General features: G+C 52.4%; 1 protein-coding gene across 3 annotated transcripts in view; it reads right to left on the reverse strand.

Moving 5' to 3' along the window:
* Positions 1 to 715: 715 nt before the first annotated feature.
* Positions 716 to 25,247, reverse strand: part of LOC103258944 (amyloid beta A4 precursor protein-binding family B member 2) — a 126,443-nt gene continuing 101,911 nt past the window's right edge. For 2 of the 3 annotated variants that reach the window (XM_021711629.1, XM_008056617.2), the window contains exons 7-12: positions 16,514 to 16,628; positions 12,600 to 12,687; positions 11,256 to 11,339; positions 8,732 to 8,847; positions 6,482 to 6,661; positions 716 to 1,089 (exon numbers count right to left, since the gene is read on the reverse strand). In XM_021711629.1, the coding sequence (XP_021567304.1) occupies positions 922 to 1,089; positions 6,482 to 6,661; positions 8,732 to 8,847; positions 11,256 to 11,339; positions 12,600 to 12,687; positions 16,514 to 16,628 (751 nt within the window). In that variant the 3' untranslated portion in view covers positions 716 to 921. The remainder of the gene's footprint in view (positions 1,090 to 6,481; positions 6,662 to 8,731; positions 8,848 to 11,255; positions 11,340 to 12,599; positions 12,688 to 16,513; positions 16,629 to 25,247) is intronic. The other variant, XM_021711630.1, reaches the window with a different exon arrangement.

Consider the following 25,247-nt stretch of genomic DNA (forward strand, 5'->3'; position numbering starts at 1 on the left):
ACGGCAAATCCTCGACGCTAAGTTGCACGTCGGCTGATCACCAAAGCAGGGAGGAAGGGTGACAGGGAGATTCAGAGAACGGCCGTGTGGACTCCCTAGCTGCCAGGTAGAGTGTAAGGCAGAAATCTGACTCAGGTCCCCCCGAAATGCACTAGGAGTCTCTTTTTAAAACAATTGGTTGGAAAACCTGTGGAAAAGAAAGGTTTTTTGTTCCATTTTAATTCCTCAAATGCGGTTGTTCATCCATTTTAAAGTTTCGCTTTTTCCCATCATCCCACAAACAGCCACGGACATGACCCAGTGCCCGTGTGTCAGGGCACGGGGGTCACAGGAGGCCACAGGCCGGTGCTGCCACTGGCACCAGCAGCCAATTCTGTCAACCAACAGGCTCGAAGCCAGGAAAAACAAAAACCCCAACACGCCATCCTCTCTTTACGGTGACTCCATGGTGTCTGCTCCAATGGGGAACATGGGGTAGAGGCCCGTGGGACTCGGGACAGATACAGCCAGGCGGACAGTGAGCCTCACACAGGCATGGCTCGCTCCAGGGATGCAGTGTCGGTTCACCAGGGAGGGTTGTGGCCACATCTTGTGTGTGTGTGTGTGTGTGTGTGTGTGTGTGTGTGTGTGCGCGCGCGCGCACGTGTGCGCACATCGGAGTCACAGTCACAATATTTACAGTAAGAAGATGGCCTTCCACTGCTCGGGATGTGACTTACAGCAACAACAACGATTCATGCTTCTTTTGTAGCACACGGCGGCGGCAGATGGGAGAGCATGCGTGTCTAGCACGGTGCGGCGAAGGTCAGGTCTCTGCAGATGAAGCGGTGGCGGCGGGGTGGAGGGTTGGGCCAGCTCGTCACGGTCGGCGGGGCGACTCCATCTTCAGGTACACGGCACACAGTCCGGCGACACACGCAGCTAGGGCGTTTCCGTGACGGGGCGCTTCTGTTTCAAAGTGTCAATGAGGGAGAAGACCCCCCGTTTCACATTGGTTGTGACCCTCCTGGTCACCGAGTCCGCGGACGGTGGAGGCGGTCGGGCCTTCTGGGAAGGCGGCCTGGCCACCAAGCACTTCTGATATCGCAGCTGAAACAAAACCAGATGGGTCTTAGACAGGGGCTCATGGGCTGTTTCTTCTTTCATAGGACTTTATTTTTACTTTCAAAAGTTTTTTGGGGTTTTTTGGGTTGGAGTCTCACTCTGTTGCCCGGGCTGGAAGTGCAGTGGCAGGATCGCAGCTCACGGCAGCCTGACTTCCTGGGCTCAGGTGATCCTTCCGTCTCAGCCTCCTGAGTGGTTGGGACTACAGGCATGCCCCACCATGCTTGGTTACATTTTTGACTTTTTTGTAGAGACGAGGTCTTGCCAAGTTGCCCAGGCTAGTCTTGAACCCCTGGGCTCACGCAATCTTCCCGCCTCTGCCTCCAAAAGTGCTGGGATTACAGGTGTGAGCCACCACACCCAGTCTATTTTTGTTTTTTGTTGGGGGTCTCACTCTGTCGCTGGAGTACAGTGGCACAATCACAGCTCACCCTAGCCTCACCTCCTGGGCTCAGATGATCCTTGCACCTCAGCCTCCTGAGTAGCTGGGACTACAGGTGTGTATCACCACGCCTTTTTTGATTTTTTTTGTAGTGATGAAGTCTCTCTATGTGGCCCAGGCTGGTCTCAAACTCCTGGGCTCAAGTAACTTCTGCCTTGGTCTCCCGAAGTTCTGGGATGACAGGCCTGAGTCACTGTGCCTGGCCTAATATGACTTTAGGTCATCACCAATACATTGACCCCGAAAAGTTCATGACCTAGCTCCTAAACATATATCCGTTTTTTTTCCTTAATGTGTTTAAAAATTCTCCTAAAAGATCATTAATCCTGGGCAACATAGCAAGACCTTGTCTCTACAAAACATAAATTAAAAACTAGGCATTGTAGCGCATATTCGTAGACACAGCTACTTAGGAGGCTGAAGCAGGAGAATGCTTGAACCCAGGAGTTCGAGGCTACAGTGATTCTATGATTGTGCCACTGCACCCCAGCCTGGGCAACAGAATGAGACCTGACTCAAAAATAATAGTAATAATAATAATAATAATGACAATTTCAGGACACGATTTCTATACAAGTCTAAATCCCAATGGATCAAGTTTTAAAAATCCATTAGCACTGTCACTGTGGACGACTTCTGCATTTCAGAAACACAACACAGTCCATCTGCTTTTGTGTTCATGGGAAGATAATTTTGCAAAATTAGATAAAAACGCTCAAATGCTTTTCCTAATCCAAGCATTTTAAAATCTGGTTGACCCTGGTGACACGGGTCTGGACTGCACAGGCCCACCCATCACAGGACTTGCAGGACGGGAAACTCGCCCACATGGAGGGCTGACTGGTTCTCCATGGACATCTGGGGCCAGCTGCAGGACCCAAGTACATGTAGATTACATCGGTGTCCTCAGGTTCTTGGAACCGATTCCCTGTGTACCCCCAGGGAGGACGACTGTAATTCGTGGCTGACTTTTAAAAACCAGCTTAAGTATTAACAGGCTCTCTGGTCCAGGTCAGTACAGGCTGATCTCTCTCTAAGAAGCATCAAGGCCAGGTGTGGTGGCGCATGCCTGTCATCCTAGTGATCTGGGAGGCTGAGGCGGGATGATTGCTCGAGGCCAGGAGTTCGAGACCAGCCTGGGCAACATGGTGAGACCCCCCCATCTCTATAAAAGCCAGAAAATTAGCTGGGTGTGGTGGTGTGTGCCTGTAATTCCAGCTACGAGGGCGACTGAGGTGGGAGGATCACCTGAGCACAAGAGGTCGAGACCCACTGCTCTAGCCTGGGTGACAGAGTAAGACCCTGACTCAAAAAAAAAAAAAAAAAGAAAGGGAGCAAATGAGTGAAAATTGTTTCCAAGGGCAGTGAGTCCAGGAATCAGAAGTGATAAAGCTCACTATCTGTCATTATCACTTAAATGTGTGATTAAGGGGGAATGCCACCAATCGCAAGACCAAGCTGTTTGCTACAATCTGAATCCAGTTCATCAAATGCCCAGGGGTCCCCTGTTAGCACATGATTGAACCCTTCCATTTTCCAGTTCCTCTCGGGTTCCTTCACCCCCCTGAATGCCAGCGCCTGCTCAGTGGGTCTCCCCGACTTCCCCCCTCCCTCCTCCTTCCTGTCCAGGGTGTCTAGGGACGTCAGACCTCTCCCAGAGGACCGTGGTGAGTGCAGGACGCCAGACCTTCCCTTCCTGTTCCATTTCAAAGGACAGAAGTCACCTGGCTCTCTTCCCAGTCTCTACCTCTGCCGTCTGCCCTCCCACCTCGTCCTTTTCTTTTTTCAAGAGATGGGGTCTCGCAATGTTGTCCAGGCTGGACTCAAACTCCTGGGCTCAAGCCATCCTCCCACCTCAGCCTCTCAAGTAGCTAGGATTACAGTGCTCGCTTCTCTCATTCTTTACCTAACAATGCCCTGTACAGGAAGGGAGGGAAGGCACGCCCCCCTCAACTTTCCTTCCCTAAACGCCACCTATTCTTGGCTCTTAGCACCCTCTGGTCTGTCACGAAGTAAAAGCCCTCTCCAACCAATTAGGAGGTCGAGTCCCACCTCAGCTCTCCATCTGCCACTGTTCTCTGTAAGACCCTGCTGCAACTATATGTGTGATGTCAAATGTACAGGTTAAAAAAAAAAACCCAACTAGCAGGGCTTGGTGGTGGCTCATGCCTATAATTCCAGCTACTTGGGAGGCTGAGGTGAGAGGATCGCTGGAGCCCAGCAGTTCAAGACCAGCCTGGACAACACAGCAAGATCCCATCTCTACAACAACAACAGCAACAACGAAACCCGTGCCGGTCTCCCCTGTCCGGAAACAAGCAAGCAAGCACACTCTCACGGCGGCCCTTCTGGGTGTCTCCTCCCTGGCAGACTCTGTACCTGCCTGTTCTCAGGGTCTCCCCTCCTGTTTCCTCCCATCACTCCTCAGCCCAGCACAGCCTCGCGCTTTTATTGACAGCACTGTCAATATGCTGTCACAGATGTCTGGCCTGTGTCGCTGAGCTCCATAACCATAACCAGTGGTTGTATTCCATTGTGCTGAGCTCCCCAGAGTCCCGCCCATGGGGCCTGGGGGCTTTGGAGGCCGGCTGTGGGCCTCCTCCCACAGCTGGGCAGGCCTCTGTGCTCTCCAGGCCCCTATGCCTGCTCTGGCAGGGACACTCGTCCTCCCTTCCCTCCAGGCCAGGTACCTGGCCTTCTAGGGGATCTCTTGGCCTCAGCTCTGTCCCCCAGCCTGTCCCCACTTGGCTTCTCTGGCTGCTGGGCACTGTCTTCAACCCGGACAGGATTAATTCATCCCCTGCTCACCAATCTCGGCTGAAGGGAACCAAGCCTTGGCATGGCACGGTGGTCTGCTCGTGACATGGACGGATTCCGCCTCCCTCCATGGGCCTCCAGCTCCCCCACCAGCTATTGTGGGATATACCCCGCCCTCAGGCTTTGTTGTCTGTGTTCATACGCTTCCCCCTTCTTTGAGTCAGGGCCTCACCCTGTCACTCTGGCTCTTTGGTATCACTCTGTACCCAGGATGAAGGGCAGTGGTGTGATTTCCTCACTGTGGCCTTGTCCTCCAGGGCTCAGGTAAACCTCCTTCCTTAGCCTCCTGAGTAGCTGGGACTACAGGTGTACACCACCATGCCTAGCTAATTGTTTTTTAAATTTTTTTTTGATTTTTTTGTAGAGACGAGGTCTTGCTATGCTACCCAGACTGGTCTCAAACTTCTGGGCTCAAGCAATCCTCCTGCCTCAGCCTCCCAAAATGCTGGGATTACAGGCATGAACCACCATGCCCAGTCTCCCTTCCCTCGTTTTTATGGGAACTTTTCCAGTGCCTGGTGTACCAGGGGACCGACCACAGGATATACAGAGAATGAATGACAAGGTATTCTTATTTGTTTCAAATCATATGTGTGGTCAAAAGAGCCCTGGCTTTGTCGCCTGGCAGACTTGGAGTTAAATCCAGGCTGTCACCAACTCTGTCCTGGAGCCCGCCTCTTAACTTCTTGAGTCTACAGAACTAACAACTTCCTAACAGGCCTCCTAAGACTGAGTGTTGGGAGCCGGCCTCGGAGGCCCACTGAGCATTAGGGATCAGGAAGGGCTATTGACCCCGAGACCACTAGGATGTGTTCGGGAGCTGTTGACCCATTCCCTCCCTCCTTTTCCATTTGGCACAAACTACCAAGAAAAGCTCCAGCTGGCTCTAACAGAAAACTCTGAGACCAGAACGTACACAGCTAACCTAGGAGTCTATTTATATATTCCCATTCCCCATGGCTTATGGTCTTTTGCTTGATCACAATTTAAGTTTGGCTTTGAGTCACATTGAGGAGCCTTAGTATAGGTCACAGGTTCTCTTGATGTGACCTTTAGAAATTTACAGATATAAGGTTTTAGAAAATAGTTTGTATAGATTAAGAAAAATTAAGTAACCATTTTATTATAGAAGTGCAGTTAGTTCAGTTTGATTTAGGGGGGTCAGTGAAGTTTGTATTAGGCTGGTTAGTGCTAGGAGAGAGTAACCATAGCACCAATTGTTTTATAGAAACCAGTTTGAATTAGCATAGAATGGTAAAAGGCAATATATCATTATGTTGGTTTTAGGTGTAAGTATTGAAAGATGTGATGTAGCTATAAACAATTAAGGGTACATAGAAACTGGATAAGAACTTCATGTTTTTCTTCATGTTTGAAAAACACATCTGCTTGAGAGTGGGGGGTGTCCTGTATGCACCTGGACCTGTTCATGTGAAAGGCACATGCTACCTTTTGTGTAACCATAGCAGCAGGAATTCCCATGATGATAACTTTGTGGAGTTTGGGGATAAAAGCCCTGAGATTACACCCATTAAACGGCTTCTGGTCACTTGAGCAGGAGTCCAGTCTCTTTCTTTCTCCCCTCTTCTCTTTCTTTCTCTTTATCTCTCCAGAATAAGCACCAATGCTGCCACACCTTCCAAGGGACCCCCTAAATCTCTCTGCGGGGGCTGGCCCTCAGTAACTGAGATCACAGATACAAAGTATCTAAGAACCAGGCACTTAAACTATGTGAAATAAAAATATACATGATTTCTCTTACATATTTTTGTTTCAGAAGCACTGAGCTGAATTCTAGAGGTACCAATCCATTCATGCACAACCATTTCCCAGTCACAGACAAACTAATTTGGGATCAGGTCTCTCCAGCCTCAGATCTGCGGCTCTGAGAACACACTTTTCAGTGATGCCGAAGCCGCCGTCCGGCCTCAGGAGTCCTGGCCTTCTGAGATGTGCTCCACTTGTCATAGAGGACGCCGACCCCGGGAATGAGGGTGGGATCAAGTTAGACGCATGACCTTGGTGTTTAGGCTTTCCCAGCGAGTAACCCTGCTGGAATACGTGGCCTCTGGAGTGGTGGAGATGGGAGGCCACAGACTCGCCGCCGGGGCCACTCACCATGCAGGCGGCCTGGACGGCCTCCGACACGTTCCCGGCGTTGGGCTCGCACCAGAACACGTGGCACTCAAAGCGCTGGCTCCCCGTGTCCATGATGAAGGCAAATGTGTGGGCGTCCTTCCCGACGCCCATGAAGGACAGGAACCGCACGCGGCACTCCACTAAGACTTCCTCCTCGTCCTGCAAGAAACAGCGGTCAGCACAGAGTCAGGCCACCACACCCTCAGGCTCTGGGTCAGCATGTGGGACCTGACACTGAAGACTTTGGCCAGACCAAGTCCAGAAAGGACGTGCGTCTCCCTAGAAGGGCAAAGAGCCTCGCCTGTGGCTGGAGAGGCCGCCCCCCATCTGAAGTGCCTCCTTGCTCTTAGCTACCCTGCTGTCGTGGGGTGTGCTGTGTGTCCTCTCTGCCTCTCAGCCCATGGGTCTGAGCTTGCTGCAGGAGGAACAATGTCATGCACACTTGTTTTTTGAGTGGGAGTCTCACTCTGTCGCCCAGACTGGAGGGCAGTGGCTGCTCCCAGCCACCGCAGCCTCGACCTGCTGGGCTCTGGCGATCCTTCCGCCTCAGTCTTCCGAGTAGCCGAATTACAGGCATGTGCTACCACGCCCGGCTGATTTTTTGATTTATTATAGAGATGAGGTCTCGCCAAGCTGCCCAGGCTGGTCTTGAACCCGTGGGCTCAGGTAACCCTCTCACCTCAGCCTCCCAAAGTGCTGGGATTATAGGTATAAGCCACCATACCCAGCCCACACACACTTCTTATATCCCGCCCGATTTGGGACATCTGGGGCTCACAGCTCAGTTGCTCAAGGGAACCCCTAGCACCAAGAAAAGCATCACAAATCTTTACCTGCACTAAAAGCACGGCTAATCTAAAACTACGTAAAACACCAAGTCGCCAAACCAACACAAAGTCATCATCTCATCTTTTTTTTTTCTTTTTTGCAAACCACTGGCATGTGGTTCCCATATGGGGCAGTGGAGAGGATCGTTCGGCTTCCTCCTTGTGGTTACGAACACCGCATCCTTTGCAGCAGCCATATGCAATTTCTGAGTGAATAAATACTCCCAGAATGGGGGATCTTGGGTCATTCCCATCGGGACTTACTCAGCACTCGCTTGGGCACCATGGAGTGTGTGACCCGCCAGCTGTGCCCGTCTGGGAGGGTGGGAGGTTTTCTTGGGAGAAAAGATGTGGAGTTGAGATCGGGTTAAGGGCTGGTAGGCAAGGGGGTGGCGGAAAGAGCATGGCATGCTTGAAGAACTGCGCCCAGCATGGGCAGTAGGGACTGGGCAGTGAGCACCCTGCTTCTCTTCTTAGGGTAAACTGTGCTCGAGGGTGATCCGCAGCGGAAGCAGGCCTAGGATGTGGGGTCTTTCTATGATGGGTGCTTCACATCAAGGCGGCAAAGGGTCAGGAGCCAGACTGCCTGGATTCGAATCCTGACCCCGCTCCTTCCAACTGTGTGATGGGGTGACCTCTCTGTGCCCCCAGTTTCCTTGGCCACAAAACCAGGATCACTTGGGTAAGGGTAACATGGCCCCTTCTACTACTGACCAAACAAAGCACAGGACTTTTCCTTCCAGAAGCGTTTTCTGTGCCCACCCCAGACAACGGCCCAGGCAACATGGCCCCCCAAGTGGCCCCACCCATAGGCTGAGGCTAGTGTCCCAGTCTCCTGCAGCAAACAGGCTTATTCTCTGGGGCAGAGGAGGGAGACCCAGGGCAACAGCACAGAAGCTTCTGGGTCCAGAGAAAGGCAGAGGAACGCATGGATTTGGACCCAGACAATGGGCAGAATATTTTCTTTTTTTCTTTTTAAGTTGGAGTCTCACTCAGTCACCCAGACTGGAGTGCAATGACATGTTCCCGGCCACCGCAGCCTCGACCTGCTGGGATGGCAATCATTTCGCCTCAGCCTTCCAGGTGGCCAGAACTACAGGTGCATGCTGCCACACCCAGCTAGTTTTTGATTTATTGTAGAGATGAGATCTCGCCAAGTTGCCCAGGTGGGTCTCGAACCCGCGGGCTCAGGCAATCCACTCACCTAGGCCTCCCAAAGCGCTAGGATTACAGGCTAAGCCACTGAGCCTGGCCAGTGTTTTTCTTAAAAAATATAGGCGGTGTTAAGCACCACTCCCAAGGGGTCAAGCCTTGGCTATGTTTCTAAGGTTCCCAGAAGATGGTGTGTCCCAAACCTCACTGGGATCCGGACAGGTCAACGCCACTGGCGAATTCACCTCACCTTCTCACTGATGACGGTCACAGTGGCGTCAGCCACATTCATGTTCACCGACGGCCAATCCTTCTGGCTGGATGAGGCCATCAGACTCTCTATGGCACTGTTCAGGGTGTCCATTCCTAGGGACAGAGAGGATGATTGAGGAAGGCCTAAAGCCCGTGTCACACGCGAGTGTGGGCCCAAGTCCCCAGCACAGCCACCCCAAGACCAATCTTGTTTCTGGAGTCCCTGAAGGCAAGGCACTCCATTCTCATGTTTGTCCGAAAGAAAAGAAACGCCAGCTTTCCAGCAGAAAGAAGCTCTGAGGACCTCCAGGGACCATGGTGCGCCCGGTGTCACCACACCACGGCTTCAGTTTCCGCTTCTCTCTACTCTCCCCTCCTCCATCCCCCCTTCCTCCCTCCCCGACCTCTCTCTCAATCTCTAGCTGTTTCTCTCTCTGAATTTCTCTCCCCCATTCCCTCCCTTTCTCTTTCCCTCCCTTCCTGTCTCCGCCCCCACCTCTCAATCGAGCAGCCTCTGGCTTCCTCCTCTCTCCATCTCTGGCCCTCTCTCTCCGGGCTCCTGGCCTCCCCTCCACTTCTGCACAGGGCCTCCCTCCCTCCCTGTCCTTACCCCACCTCTCTCTGCTTCCTCAATCTCTAGCAGTCTTTCCGGCTCGCTTTGTCTTTCCCCTCCACCTCTCGCCCTCTCCCTCCCTCTTCCCCCCCATTCCCTCCCTCCCTCCCTCCCCTCTCTCAAACTTTCACTCCCTCAACTCTAGCTTTCTCTCCCCTCTCCTTCTCCATCTCCCCCCAGCGGCACCTTTAAGCGACCAGGTGGTGCCACTCAGGGGGGCCCTTCTGCTGGATGTCCCCACAGGCTTCGGGGGGGCAGCAAGGGGCAGGAGTGACAAATTGATGAGCTGTAATTCACACACAATTCGCTCATGGAAAGTGTACGACCCAGTGCTTTCTAGTACCACCACCATCATGTTAGGATGTGTTCAGCACCCCAGAGAGAAGCCCCGTGTGTGGCAGGAGTCACCTCCATGTCCCCAGCCCCTGGCACCAGGCAGAGGCTTTCCTGCTCGGGACATTTCATGTACCAGGAGCCATCAGGATGCGGTCTTTTGGGACTGGCTTCTGTCACAGGGCATAATGTTTTCAAGGTCTGTGTTTCAGTGCCTCACTCCTTATATTGCCAAATACAATCCCTTGTATGAAAGTATCACAATCCATGGATGGACACTGGGGTTGTCTCCACCCTTTGACTATCGGGGACAACTCTGCTGTGAACATGTGTGTGCATGTTTCTGTGTAGAGATGCTGCCATTTCTCTTAGAGACATGCCTGGGGCAGAATTGTGGGGTTGAGGGTACACGCTTCTCTTCCTGTAGCAATGCCAGGCTGTTTTCCAAGGCAGCTGCTCCACGTCCCACCCTGCAGCCATGCACAGGGATCTGACGTCTCCAGAGCCTTTGCCAGCCCAGGTGAAGGTGGCACCTCCCAGGCTCCTCTCAGCCCAGCGCAGCCAAGCACCTGAGCTCTGCTGCAAGGGTACAGCTGCCCTCTCGTGGGTCCCAGCATTCTGGGTCACACTTTAAGAGGAAGGTGTGAGTGAGGGATCCCTCAGCACCTTCTCTCACCCTTCCGGCTGACAAAGAAATGAAGCAGGTGTCCTGGCTCAAGCAGGAGGATCTTGGAGAACTGTAGAGCACTGCACACCTCTGGGCTAGCAGGTAAACAAGAATCTTGTTAAAGTTCCTACAGTCTGGGGGGTCACATGCCCAAGCAGCTTGGCCGGTCCTCTATGGCTTTTTTTTTTGAGTGGGAGTTACACTCTGTCGCCCAGGCTGGAGTGCAGTGGCACACTCACAGCCACTGCAGCCTCAACCTGCTGGGCTCAGGCGATCCTTCCGCTTCAGCCTTCCAAGTAGCTAGAACTACAGGTGTGCGCCACCACACCTGGTTTTTTTTATTTTTTTGTAGACATGAGGTCTCACCAAGTTGCCCAGGCTGGTCTTGAACTCCTTGGCTCAGGCACTCCTCTCCCCTCAGTCTCCCAAAGTGCTGGGATTATAGGCGCGAGCCACTGTGCCCAGCCTTTCTTTTTTTGAGTCAGGGTTTCCCTCTGTCCCCCAGGCTGGAGGGCAGGGGCACAATCATGGCTCACTGCAGCCTTGACCTCCTGGGCTCAGGCAACCCTCCCACCTTAGCCTTCCGAGTAGCTGGGACTTCAGGTATATACCACCATGCCTGGCTACTATTTTGTTGCGGCAAGGGCTTGCTATGTTGCCTAGGTTGGTCTTGAACTCATGGGCTCAAGCCGTCTCTGCCTCAGCCTCCCAAAGTGCTAGGATTACAGGCGTGAGACATGGCTCCTAGCCCTCCGTGGCTCTTTGGATCAGGGCAGCTCATGTTCTCGGGCTGGTGACAGTGTGGAGGCGACTCAACAGCGGGGGAAAGACAAGAGAAACAGTGGATCTCGTCCTCCCACGAGCTCCCGGACACCTGCCCCATGGGAAGACAGGACGCGTCTCACATACCGACAGGCCTGTCCACAGGCAACATGCCCAAGTACTGCACGTGGAACCTCTGGACCAGCTCCGTCTTTGGTGTTGGAAAGTCTACTGTAGGAAACAAAACAGCACATCGTTCTCAGTGGTTTCAACACACACGTGAACCTAGCCACAGCTCAGACCTCCGGAAGGCTTGGAACTGCTCAAACACCTCAGGGCCATCGTGTCTGTTTCCGGGTGTCAGTGTGGCAACTGTAAGAGCAGCAACTCTGACTCCAGACCTCGGGACCCATGGGTCAAAATCCCACCCTGCTTCCCTTTCAAGGTGGGGAGCGTGTGAAAGCAAGACATGGAACCCATGGGGTGAGGCTGCACCAGTCTCTTCGATGTGCGTTAAGTAGCAGAGTTTCTTGTATGTTTTTGAGGGGGAATCGCCCTCTGTCACCCAGGCTGGAGTGTTGGGGCACGATCATGGCTTGCCACAGCCTTGACCTCCTAGGCTCAGGCGATCCTCCTGTTTCAGCCCCTTGAGTAGCTAGGATTACAGGCACATGTCGCCACTCCTGGCTAATTTTTTTCATTTTTTATGGAGATGAGGTGGTTTTGCTAAGTTGCCCAGGTGGGTCTTGAACTCCTGGGCTCAGGTAATTCTCCTTCTTTGGCTTCCCAAAGTGCTGGGATTACAGGCATGCGCCACTGTGCCTGGCCATGTCCTACCTATTAGGCATGGTCGATGCTGGAGAAAATGTCAGAAACACAGGAAAAACAACTAACGAACCCCTCCAAGATCAACCCACATATCTGTAAACTAGCTGGGATCCTTATGCCGGGTTGAACATGACTTACAATTTTTTTTATTTTTAAATTTTGCGACAGGGCTTTACTTTGCTGCTCAGGCTGAAGTGCAGTGGCATGATTACAGCTTACCACAGCCTAGAACTCCTGGGCTCCAGTAATCCTCTCACTTGAGTAGCCGGGAATACAGGAGTACACCACCACGCTTGACTCATTTTTTATAGAGATAGGGTCTTGCTGCTGGTCTCGAACTCCTTGGCTTAAGCAATACTCCTCCCTCAGCCTCCCAAAGCGCTGGGATTACAGGCGTGAGCCGCCACACCCAGCCAAAGCTGCTAGAGAGAATATTCTTTCACCCTGTCCAGTAACAACAAAACTCACCCTGGCCCTGTTGTGCCTAACCCCAAAATCCAACTTGTGCGACCACAGGACCTAGAGAACATGATCAGCCCATGTCGGCTGCATTGAGTGTGCTTTTTGAGGAGATCAGAGACACCAGGGGTCCACGCGGCATGCTCCAGCCCTGATGAGGACGGACGGACGGTGCCACGATGGCGAAGGACACAGCCCGCCTACCTTGAAGAGGAACGTCGAGGTTCACGTTGGCTCTGTCCTGTAAGGAGCTACAGGCCAGGGCTTTGGCATTCTTCCGTTCCGCCATAATCTAAGGAAGAGAGAATGCAGCTTGGGTTATGGTTACGAGTCATGAGTCCCAAGCTGTCGGCCACACTGGCTGCCATGTCTGGGTTGGCTTCACTTCTGGTGAAACCAACTTGAGCTGCTACCTGGTGTCCCAGCCCATCTCAAGGTTACATGTATTGCAGAACTTTTTTTTTTTTTTAGTTGGCGTCTCACTCTGTCACCCAGGCTGGAGTGCAGTGGCATGATCACAGCTCACCACAGCCATGACCTCCTGGGTTCAGGCAATCCTCCCGCCTTAGCCTCCCAAGTAGCTGGGACTGCAGGCACACCCAGCCACCCTACCCAGCTAATATATATTTTTTTTTAGTCAGAATCTCACTCTGTCACCCAGGCTGGAGTGCAGTGGTATGCTACGGCCAACTCAGCCTCGACCTGCTGGGCCCAAGCAATCCTGCCTCAGCCCTCCAAGTAGCTGGAATTACAGGCATGCGCCACCACACCTGGATAATTTTTTAAAATTTATTTATTATAGAGACAAAGTCTCACCATGTTGCCCAGGCTGGTCTCGAACCTGTGGATTCACGCAATTCTCTTGCCTCAGTCTCCCCAAATGCTGGGATTACAGTGGTGAGCCACCATGCCTGGCCTGTACGATTGAGAATTTCACTCATTCCTCACAGCCACCATGTTCTGACTGTTTGGAATGTACTTGTTTCGTTCACCAGGTTCCCACCTCTCCTAAAGACAACCTGAACACACACCCCTGGTTATGCAAGTCCCTGCTGGCCCACGGAAGTCACCGGAAAACAAGGCCATGATGTCGCCAGTGCCCCCAGATGCCGATTTTCAGATATTCCTGTCGGGCTTTGGAGACAGAGCACAGGGGTTCAAGGGCATCTCTGCCACATCTGGTCATGTGACTAAGTTGTCTGACCTCCCATCTCATGCCCCTGACGGCACACGGGATGGAAGTGTTTATGTCAGAGGACATCTCTGAGGATCACGCGAGTGAGCGTGTCACGTACTGACAGGCCCTGCCAGTGCATGGCCCGGGCTGTGTCCCCCCCGTGATGGTCGCTGTCGTTCTCAAGTTGTTCCCACCACCTCCCTTCATTAAGGGATGCTGGCACCTGCTTTTCTCAAGAGTCATCACTTTGCACGCCTGTTTTCCACCTGGGTTGGGGCTGAAAGAAGCCCATCCTGCAGTGACCCCAAAAGTAACTCATGCCTCCGTTCTGCATGGAGTAAGTCACCTCCACTGACCTGCACACTGCCTCCCTCTGGGTCTGTGACCGGGGCCGCAGGTGAGAGTATTTCCTGTACACTCTGTGCCAGCCGTGCTCCGAGGGCCTGAGGGTGCCCAGTCTCTTGGCTTCCCTGGGCCTCCTCAGGTAAAGAGGACTTGTTTGGGGCTGACATGAATTACGTAGTATCATCAGTGTAAATACATAATAAGATTTCTTTCATTTTTAAATATTTTTTACTATAAAGTTTAGAAAAACGAGAATAATATAAAACTAGTGGGAAATTTGGTCTTGATTTTGCAAAACTAATCTATCCATGTCTGGTTTGATAGACATGGTTGCAATTCTCGGTGAGTTCTCAAGGTGCTCGTCAGAAATGTCTGTTTGCATTTTGCTCTTCCTGTGTTTCATCATTGAAAACAGCTGTTCACAAATGTATGCGCTGCCAAAAAGTGATGTCATAAATAAGGCGTGATTGTGAACTTTAGAAATGGAGCCACGCATAGGGTCATGGAAAAAATAAATGCTGGAAACACAGGATGTTAAAGGATCTTGTGGGGCCGCATGACTAGCTGCCCTGGGCCTGGGTTGGACATGCCTGCTTGGAACACCAGCTCCCCAGGGGCTGGTCATGCTTCCCCAGTGCCCGGGACAGTGCTTGGTACCTGGAGGCGTCCAGTGGCATCTTTTGCATGAATGAGAGATGAGACCCACAGGGCACATGGAAACGCTGTAAGTGGCACCGCCATGCCCTGACCCATCAATGCCAGAACAAACCACCCATCCTGCACATTGGTCACATAGGTCAGAGCAGTGGGCAGAGGCTCTTTGGTTATGGTGATGGAGATGGCACTCCATCCCTGTGCCTATCCCTCCATCAGGCACCATGGCTTGCACCTGCTCCATTCCTGCCACTCGGACAACAGGCTGGGCCATCCTGAGGCCTGGGCTAGGTCTTGCCAGCTCAGGAGGCATCGTGGGGACAAGGCTGGGCCATGCTGTCTGTCTGAATCAGAGAGTGACATTCGACAGCGGTGATGACAAAATCCTGCATCTATTTTGCTATTACTATTGTATTGGGTCAGGGTCTCACTCTGTCACCCAGGATGAAGTGCAGTGGCATGATCGCAGCTCATTGCAGCCTCAACCTCCTGGGCTCAGGCAATCTTTCCACCCCAGCCCCCTAAATAGCTGGGATTACAGGTGCACGCCACCACACCTGGCTAGTTCTTAAAATTTTTTTTGTAGAGACGAGGTCTCGCTATGTTGCCCAGGCTAGTCTTGAACTCTTGGGCTCACACGATCCTCCCACCTCAGCCTCTCAAAGTGCTCAGATGACAGACATAAGCCACCACACCCAGCACGTGTTTAGAGTCAACAAATTAAACACGTTCAGGCAACAAAAGGCCTGGCTGGAAAAAGCTTGTGCCAGTGCCCTGAGGTCTGGCGGGCCACCACCTCTGGGAGCATCTCACCTCTGGGAGTCAACAGATGTCCACGGATGGGGCTCTGACAGGGAATCATGTGCTACAAGGAGCGAGGCTGGACTGGCGATGCCGGACTGTTCTCAGTGAGGCTCTGGGACCCTCCCCAGTATGACACAGTGACCGCAGAGTGTGCCCACCAGCACTGTGCGTCCTCACGAGGCTGGGGTATGCCGAGGGCCACCCCCGCTGCCTGCATGTCCAGATACCCTAGTGGCTCCCAGTTCTCTGGCCTCAGGCCTCTTACCCAGGGCTTAGCCTCAGACCAGGAAGCCCCACCCCCAGAAAATCTGCCTGCTCTGGTGTTCAGGTCTCCCCTGTGGTCTCACCACCTCTTATATAGACGAGGGGGACTCAAATAAACAGGATTAGTTTTTGGAGGGCAGGCCCCTTGTAGCACAGGCTTCCCCCACTAGGTAACTGTTCTAGCAACGTTGTCATGAGAGGCTGCATTTGGCTTCAGTGAATTTTTTTTTCAAGATTCTTTGAACACATTTGCCCATGCGTGATGGGTGATTTATGGGCGGACCTGCCGCACTGCACCGAGTGGTCAGTAGTTTTTGACCGAAAAGGTCGTGACTTCCATGCCCCACTCTCCCTATTCACCCGATATTGCCCCGAGTGACTTTTTTCCGTTTCCCCAGATGAAAAAAGCCCTCAAAGCAAAATAATTTGCCGATGTGGAAGAGGTGAAACAAAAAACAGCAGAAGCACTAAAAGGCATCAACATGGACGGGTTCAAAACTGTTCTCAACAGTGGAAAAAGTATCTCAATAGGTACACTGCATTCAACAGAGAACACTCTGAAGGTGACTGAAGTTTGAACATGTAAGAATAGACACACAATTTTTTATACATAAATTCCTTTTTTTGGGTCCCCCTCATGTCATCCATACCTGTATCCCTGGCTGTGGGAGGGGCTGCAGTTCCCTCTTCTGCAGGCTGAGCGCCACCCCGAGCGCACACCTGGCACGCAACAAGAATCCTCGCACCACGCTGGCTGCACCCCCTGCCTGATCCCCCTAGCTCAGTGTGCATGGATGCCCCCTCTCTTCCCCTCCCTTACCCCATGGCATGAGAAAAAAGGTACAGGTGGCCCCCTGTGCCCGAACCCTCTTACCTTGGAACAGATTTCGTGGAGACTTGTGGCAATGGCTTTTGCTGGCGTGTCACATCGAAATACATGACATTTTAAAATTCTTGTATCTTTGTCTCTCGCTACGTAAGCAAAATCCCTGCACAGACAAAATACATCAGCCCGTTAGAAGGAGGAGCTGCCCACCGACACATACGCCAGCGGTGAAGGTCACGGACTCGGCAGTCAGTGTGTTGGTGGTCACTGGGGTGGATGCGATAAGCCAGAAATGTGACACTTCAATGGCTGCCTCCACCGGAGCACAGCTCCATGAGTATCGAAAACCCATATCGGCCAGGCGAAGTGGTTCACGCCTATAATTCCAGCACTTTGGGAGGCCAAGGCAGGAGGACTGCCTGAGCTCATGGGTTCGAGACCAGCCTGAGAAACTCGGCAAGACCTTGACTCTATAATTTAAAAAATAAAATAAAGTTAGCCAGGCTTGGTGGCCCGTCTATAGATCCAGCTACTTGGAAGGCTGAGGCAGAAGGTTCGCCTGAGCCCAGCAGATCAAGGCTGCAGTGGCTGGGAGTGTGCCACTGCACTCTAGCCTGGGTGGACAAGAGTGAGACACCAACCAAAAAAAAAATTTGAGGAGAAACAGGATATTTGCATACCCTCAAGGCATCTTGTCCAAGACATTTATCAGTACAAAAGAAGAGACAGTCATTTTATTCTAGGTGGACACCAGTTTAACCAAGTGATCAAGATTAATATCAGCTGGGTGCAGTGGCTTACACCAGTAATCCCAGCACTTTGGGAGGTGGAGGTGAGAGGATTGCCTTGAGCCCACAGGTTTGAGACCAGGCTGGGCAACTTGGGGAGACCTCGTCTCTACAATAAGTGAAAAAAAAAAAGAAAAAAAAGTTAGCTGGGCGTGGTGGAGCGTGTTTGTCGTTCCAGCTACGTGGAACTGGAGCCCAGCAGGTCGAGGCTATGGTGGCTGTGAGTGTGCCACTGCACTCCAGCCTGGGTGACAGAGTAAGATCCGACTCAAAAAAAAAAAAAGTCCATTTCAGAGTCCAATGACTAAAATGTTCTCCATGCCCGGTGTGTGGCACTTCTGGGGTCTCCACCAGCCGGGGTGAAGGCAGGATTTCACAGAACCATCCTATATAATGCAGGAACAAATATGATGGTGAAAACACAGAAAGCCTGAGCAGGGTATGGCTGCATGAGATGCGACAACACGGCAGTGGGTGGCAGAAGCAGACAGTGGCTCCTACAAGCAGACACACGCAGAGGGTGGCCCAGTCGCTGCCAGTTCAGAAGGCTGACAGCCACCACGGGCCCACGGGGATGCCGGGAGATGCCGCGGACCCAGATCCTTTCAGAGGCCTCCAGCTCCCAGGGCACTAGTGTACGTTGTGTGTGTCATACACATCGTGCACCGTGGGCGCATGCTAGGCTCAGCATTTGTTCTCCTGATAAAAAGGACACTGACGGTGACATTCCTTGGCTTCAAAAGAATCATGTGACACCATGAAATGTCTCCCCACTACCCTGGAGGACAGAGGCTATTTAAAAACAGCCTGGGCCGGGCTCAGTGGCTCAGCCTGTAATCCCAGCATTTTGGAAGGTCGAGATGAGTGGACTGCCCGAGACCGCGGGTTTGAGATCCGCCCAGGCAACTTGGTGAGACCTCGTCTCTACAATAAATAAAAAATTAGCCAGGTGTGATAGTGAGTGCCTGTAGTTCGGGCTACTTGGAAGGCTGAGGTGGAAGGATCACTAGAGTCCGGCAGGTGGACGCTGGGGTGGCTGTGAGTGTGCCACTGCACCCCAGCCTGGGCAACAGAGATCTTGGCTCAAAAAAAAGAAACATAATTTAAAAATAAGTTCATCTGTAGTTCTATCTGTAGACAGTATCCTGCCCCCTGTCAGGCCTGGGCAGGGTCCATGGTTGGGCTGAGGGGTGGGGAGTCAAGGTGCTGGGTCGCAACATTGGGTGGAGTATGTCTTCTCCACACCATGTTCCTAAACCTTACCACGGGCCCCAACCACCATGGGGGCCACACACTGCTTAGACAAGAAGGCCTCACTTCTGTGATCCTACTCTGGTGACACCCTGCTTCCACCTCCCCCCCCGCAGCGACCTTCGCCCCAATGGGTCATGTGGTGACATACTGTCTCTCTACATGCATCTCTCCTTCTCTAACTTCCATGCGAGACCACCACTTTCCTGAGGTCAAATCTCCCCAAAGTTCCTGTAGTCACCCAAAAATCTCCATCTGAATTTTCAGAGTTCCAGACTGCGTCCTGCCAATGTTCTAGCACGTTCCTCTCACTGAGGCACCCTCCCCTCCCCTTGGCTCCAGGACACATGGATCTCTGTGTCCTTCTGCTGTGGCATCTTCCCTCACTTGGTGATCCCTGGTCCCCCCGCACCATCCAGCGCTTGCCTGCCTGCTCCCACGGTCCAGCTCTGTGCAGCCTGCCTGGCCCACTGGCCCCCAGGCCCTGGGATGGGGCTGGTTTGCCTAATTGCTCATGGTGTTTCAATTCTGGACCACAGAGAATAAGAGCTTGGTATGTCCTACCTTTAGTAGTTACCATACAGGCCTCAACTGAGTCTGTCCTCTAAGACAGCAGTCCCCAACCTTTTTGGTATCAGGGACCAGTTTTGTAGAAGACACGAGTTTTCCCAAGGGCCCGGGGGGAGGGGGATGTGCAGTCCAACCTCACCGCTAATGTTCATCTGTACTTGCAGTTGCTCCCCAGCGCTAGCATCACCGCCGCAGCTCCACCTCGGATCATCGGGCATTCGATTCTTAGAAGGAGCAGTAACCTGGATCCCTTGCACACACAGTTCACAATAGGGTTCATGTGCCTATGAGGATCTAATGCCTCTCCTGGCCTGACAGAAGGCAGAGCTCAGGCGGTAATGCAAGCGATGGAATACAGATGAAGCTTCACTCGCCCGCTGCTCACCTCCTGCTGTGCGGCCAATTCCTAACAGGCCACGGACGGATCGGGGACCCCTATTCCAAGACACAAACAGGAGCAGCCAGAGGATGATGGACTGAGATTCAGGCAACCCAAATTCAAGTCTCAGCCCTAAGTTCCCTGGGCTACACAATCTCAGGCATGGAGTTTAACCTCATCTTTAAGTGATGGGGTCAAAAAACACCATCTCCAAGGTCCCTTTCTGGCTCTGACGTTCTCTGACACCAGTTTCCAGAGCTGTTGTCCTCTCCCTGATGGCTGGCAGGCCTACAGGTGTATGTTTTGGTTTTTGTTTGGGTCGGGGGTCTCGCTCTGTCACCCAGGCTGGAGTGCAGTGGCACAATCACAGACCACCACAGATTCAACCTCCTGGGCTCAGACGATCCTCCCGCCTTGGCCTCCCGAGGAGCTGGGACTACAGACACATGCCACCGAGCCCAGCTAAGTTTTAAAATTTTTTTGTAGAGATGAGGTCTTGCTGTGTTGGCCAGGTTGGTCTTGAACTCCTGGGCTCAAGCAGTCCCTCCGCCTCGGCCTCCCGAAGTGCTAGAATGACAGGCGTGAGCCACCACGTCCGGCCTGCACTGGTATAACCGTCCCAAGGCTACCAAGAGGGAGGAGGGAGCAGGCCCCAGTCAAGAAACAACCAAGCATTCCTAGGAACCCTCAGTTCTGTGTCCTCTGTTCTTTCCTATGCGGCCCTTCAGTTCATCTTTGATAAATTATGATTATTAATCTTCATTTTCTTCTGGCTCAGAGGAAGGTGATTCATGTGAATCATCTGGAGCCCACTTCCTCCCCGAGGAAAAACTCAGCCACCTCAGGCTTCAGCCTCTTCCTGTTTTCTCCCAGGTAACAGCTCATAGATTAGGGAGGCGGAAGTCTGGGGGGTGAGGTCAGTAAGGAACCTTCCAAAGGCTTCATCTGCTTCCCGGATAAAACAAGAGCACCCTTGGCTTACGGCGGAGGTCAGGAGCTCTGTGTGTTTCCTGTCATCCCTGTGAGATGGAGCCTGAGTTGCCCTAAAACAGCCAGAGACCCCAACATGAAGGTCGGGAAGAGGCAGTGAGGCCTTTCTTTCAGGCCCAGAGCACAGAACAGCTGAGCAGCACCCTCGGTGCAGGATGAAATGCAAGGCTGGTCTAATCTCATTCGGATTCGGCAAGAATGGCAAATACCACTCGCAGCTCTTCCACCTGCTGGTCTCTCCAGCACGGGCCTCTCCAGAAGGCTCTGGGGGAGGCAGAATAATGACCCCCCCCATTCCTGGAACCCACCAGCATGCTGCCTCATGGGGCAGAAGGGACTTTGCAGAAGGAACTTGAGTTGGGGACGCCGCCATCCTGGACTCTCTGGGTTGGCCCAATGAAACCATGAAGGAAAGGAAGAGGCAGGGGCCATGGGCCAAGGGACACAGGCAGCTCTAAAGGTTGGAGAAGACAAGAAAGCAACCTTCCCCAGAGCCTCCAAAGAATTCAGCCCTGCTGCCACTACGAGGTCAGCCCACAAGGCCCATTGTAGATTTCTGACTTCTAGAAGTGAAAGAGAAGAAATCCGTGATGCTTTTTACTTGAGCTGAAATCTCACTGTGTCCCGCAGGCTGGAGGGCAGTGGCATGATCATGGTTCACCACAGCCTCGACCTGCTGGGTCAGGTGATCCTCCCACCTCAGCCTCCTGAGGAGCTGGGACTACTCCTCAGGTGTGTACCACCATGGCTGACTACTTTTTTTTTACTTTTTGTAGAGATGAGGTCTTGCTATGTTGCCCAGTCTGCTCTCAGACTCTTGGGCTCAAGTGATCCTCCCGTCTCAGCCTCTCAAAGTGCTAGGATAACAGGTGTGAGCCACGGTGGCTGGCTAAATCAGCTTTTTACGCAGTTGGTTTTTGTCCCCAGTGAGTGTCATGATGCTAAAAGTTATTATGGTCCCATGCAAGAGCCATCTACCACTTCCTAGAGACTTTCCTGTATTTTGAAGAAGACAAGAAACTGCTTTGTGGTAAACACCACCCACACTCAGCGTGTTGCTGAAGGACTGTGCAACCCAAGCCGGCACGATCAGCCCTAGGCTGTGCTTGCGAGCCCGGATGGGAAGGGCACACCGGTATCACATGGCCATCAGCTGTCACACAGTCAGCCACGCAGGGTGGCCCTGATGCTGTGTGGGGCATGGTAGTCAGCTGGTCCATGCAGGGACCTCTGGAGCCTTCATGTGGGAGTGTGGAAACTCTCCCTCCTCCGAGTCACCAGCACCACTGGTCACAACGCCAAGAGGGTCCCATCGCAGGGAGATGGGTTACCCCACCCCCATCCCCATGGCCTGGGTGCCTCACACAGCCACGTGGCTTCCGGGCCTTGGTGCCACATCTGTAAAACCACCACATGGCTGGCCCTAAAGACCTCTGAGGTCCAGTCAGAATGTGGCTCCCGGTTTTTCCAACACATCCTTCTGTCTGGGACGTTCTGACACTCAAGACCCGTTTCTGTCCTTGGCTCTGGCTCAGTCGAGTCACAAGGCCGGCCCAGGAGCCATCTGCTCCGACAGGTGCCCATCTGGTCATCTGCTCTCCCTAGGTGGAGTCCCACTCCACTGACTTCCTGCAGTCACTGGTTTTCTCTTATAAAACAGGAGGTGAGGCCGGGTGTGGTAGCTCACGCTTATAATCCTAGCACTTTGGGAGGCCAAGGCGGGAGGACTGCTTGAGGCCAGGAGTTTGAGACCAGCCTGGGCAACACAGTAAAAACTTGTCTCTAAAATAAAAATTTTTAAAAAGTAGCCAGGCATTGTGGTGCATGCCTGTAGTCCCTGCTACTTGGGAGGCTGAAACGGGAGGATTGCCTGAGATCAACAGGCCTGGACAAGAGTGAGACTCTGTCTCGCAAAACAAACGAACACTAAAAACAACAACAAAAAAAACAGGTAATAGCAGGAGGCAGCTTTCTCATGTCTCTTTCACAGCAATGACAGCAGCGAGTACCAGGCATCAACTATCGCCTTCTGCCACCTGCTTCCCGAGTCCTCCGTATTTCGAACTCTTTTTGTTCCTGTCCTTTTGCTGTTTTCTCCAATAATGATTCCCTCAGAGGACCGGCCTTGAGTTCTACCAGAGAAAAATGTCAGAGCTAAGATCTCTTATCCGACAGGCTCCAAGTTCTTAACAGCAGAGAAAAAGGACCAAAATTTGCCTGTCTATATTCTCAGGGGTACAGCATTCTAATCACCCTGTGGGGGCACAATCCACCTTTTGGGGGAGGAATGTATAAAAAACTCTTTATTCATGTGGGCTCTATTTTAAAAAACAGCCAGACAGGGCCAGGTGTGGTGGCACCCTCCTGTAATCCCAAGGCATAGGGAGACCGAGGCAGGAGATCACCTGAGGGTAGGAGTTTAAGACCAGCCTGGGCAACACAGTGAGATCTCGTCTCTACACAAAAATAAAATAAAACAGCCAGGTGTGGTGACATGCTGTAGTCGCAGCTACACAGGAGGCTGAGGCGGGAGGATCTGAGTCTACACGGTCAGGGCTGCAGTGAGCTGTGACTGCACCACTGCACTTTAGCCTGGGTGACAGAGTGAGACCCTGCCTCTTAAAAAAAAAGAACCAAAACAAAACTACTCACCCTTTCCCTAAATCTCTCCCCTGCAACTCTCTTGGGGGTAAATGGAATTTGCTTAATTTGCTCATGTGTCTACAGACCTCTTGGCTGTGACCCGGGTGAACTTTCGCAGTCCTTTCACTGCAGCTGGTTCCTGGAGTATTTCAGGGACAGGAAACTTCATGTAGCTGAGGAATCTGCCTGTCCATAGTGGAATGCTCCCAGAGAAGTAAAACCTGTCCTTCTTAATGATGACCTGAAACGTGCCACACTGTTACTTTTGCTGGCAGGATCCAGTTTTGCTTTCGGATCGCACAGAGCAAGCTGACCTGGCCAGCTACAGGGCGCCCATATCACTGGTGGCCACTGTCCCCTCCGTCCCTCTTTTCTTCCCGTTAGATTTAGTTTCTGTTCAATCTCTCACCAGCTCTTCTCTGCCAGGACTCCGGACCCAGTCTCCACAATGTGGCAGCACCTTTCACATAACTCATATTTGTGTGGGCCAGCTATGCACGTTGTTTCATGTGGAGACTTTATGGGAACTGGCACTTGATAACTGGCAGTTGTGATTATAAAGAAGGAAAACGAGGCTTTGAGAGGCTGAGGTGGGAGGATCACCAAGAGGTCAAGGCTGTGGTGAGCTCACTATGAGTGTGCCACTGTACTCCAGTCTAGGTGACAGAGTGAAACCCCAAACCAACCAACCAACCAACCAACCAACCAATCAACCAACCAACCAATCAACCAACTAACTAACAGACAAACAAAAACCTCAGAGCAACTGCGTCCCAGAGAGGACACCCGAATACACAAAGAAGGGTTAGCGAACATCTGAGAACGTCCTCACCAGAAGAACTCAGACAGCACTTGTCGTTATTCCAGGTAAGGAGCTCGGTCCGCCAGCAGGTGCGACCCTCATCCTCCAGAATCACCACCACCTCCCCAGGCCAGGGTCACCCCCGAGTGACTTAAAAAAACCAGCCACCCTTGTGAGCCCTCCAGATCACGCCCTTGGGGAGGCCATCCTGGAAGGTAACTGGGCGTGTCTCTGTTGCCTCCTAAGTACAGTGCATGGCCATGGCTCACCCTCCAGGAAGCAGGGTCACTGGAGGGGCATTCTCAGCAACACAGTCAGGCGGGAGCTTACCTGAACCTGACTCCAGTACAGAGAGGAGAGGCCCTGGTGTCTCTTCACCCTGCCTGGCAGGGACCACAGCCATCCTTTCAAGGAGAAAGTCCCAAAGCCCCCCTCTGCCATCACCAGTGGAGTTGAATAGGTGACAGAGCTCCGGGATCATGGGGCTGAAGCTGCCACTCAGAGCACTGGAGCAACGCAGCGGAGGTGTGAATATGTTTCATTTCACAATGATGATATTTCCATGGTAACGGCCTTCTCGTGGTGGGGAGGGAGGCGACAGATTTCATATATTTTGGCTAATGATCGATATTGAAATTGTCAGTGCTTCTGGCTAGTGGTCTAGTGCCAACCTTACCAAGGAAACGCTGAAGAATACGTAAGTCCTAATACTAATTTTTCCAAAAGCATCAGCAGGACACGGTGGCTCACACCTGTAATCCTAGCCCCTTGGGAGATCAAGACAGGAGGATTGCTTGAGCACAGGAGTTCGAGACCAGTCTGGACAACATAGTAAGCCCTCATCTCTCAAAAACAAACAACAGCAACAAAAACCGCCTGTAGTCCCAGCTACTTGGGAGGCTGAGGTGGGAGGATTACCTCAGCCCTGGAGGCTGAGCCATGAGTGTGCCATTGCACTCAGGTCAGGGCGACAGAGTCAGACCCCACTCAAAAACAAAAATAATTTTTGCAGATGCATGAAAAGTCCCCTCCTCCAACATGGTCCATCACCCAGATATTTCTACCACATTTACCCGCTAACATGCTGACTGGATGTTTCTCGGCGGTTGGTGACTGTGACCATGTTGGGGTCACACCCCACCCCTCAGTCCACCATATTTCCCAGACATGAGCAAACACAGCAGAGGATGAGGGACCCAGATGCGACTCCAGGCTCGGCTTTCATGATGGGGGCGAATGGTTAAATAAAACAAAACAACAGAAAGTGCTGCCTTCCCAAGACGAGGAAGGCGGTGAGGATTGGTGATGCAGCATGAGGGAAGCAAATGAGCTTTGCAGACACGCAAGACACCATGGAAG

The sequence above is a fragment of the Carlito syrichta genome, unplaced genomic scaffold, assembly GCF_000164805.1.
Source record: "Carlito syrichta isolate Samal-C Ts95f unplaced genomic scaffold, Tarsius_syrichta-2.0.1 Scaffold302418, whole genome shotgun sequence".
NCBI lineage: Eukaryota > Metazoa > Chordata > Mammalia > Primates > Tarsiidae > Carlito > Carlito syrichta.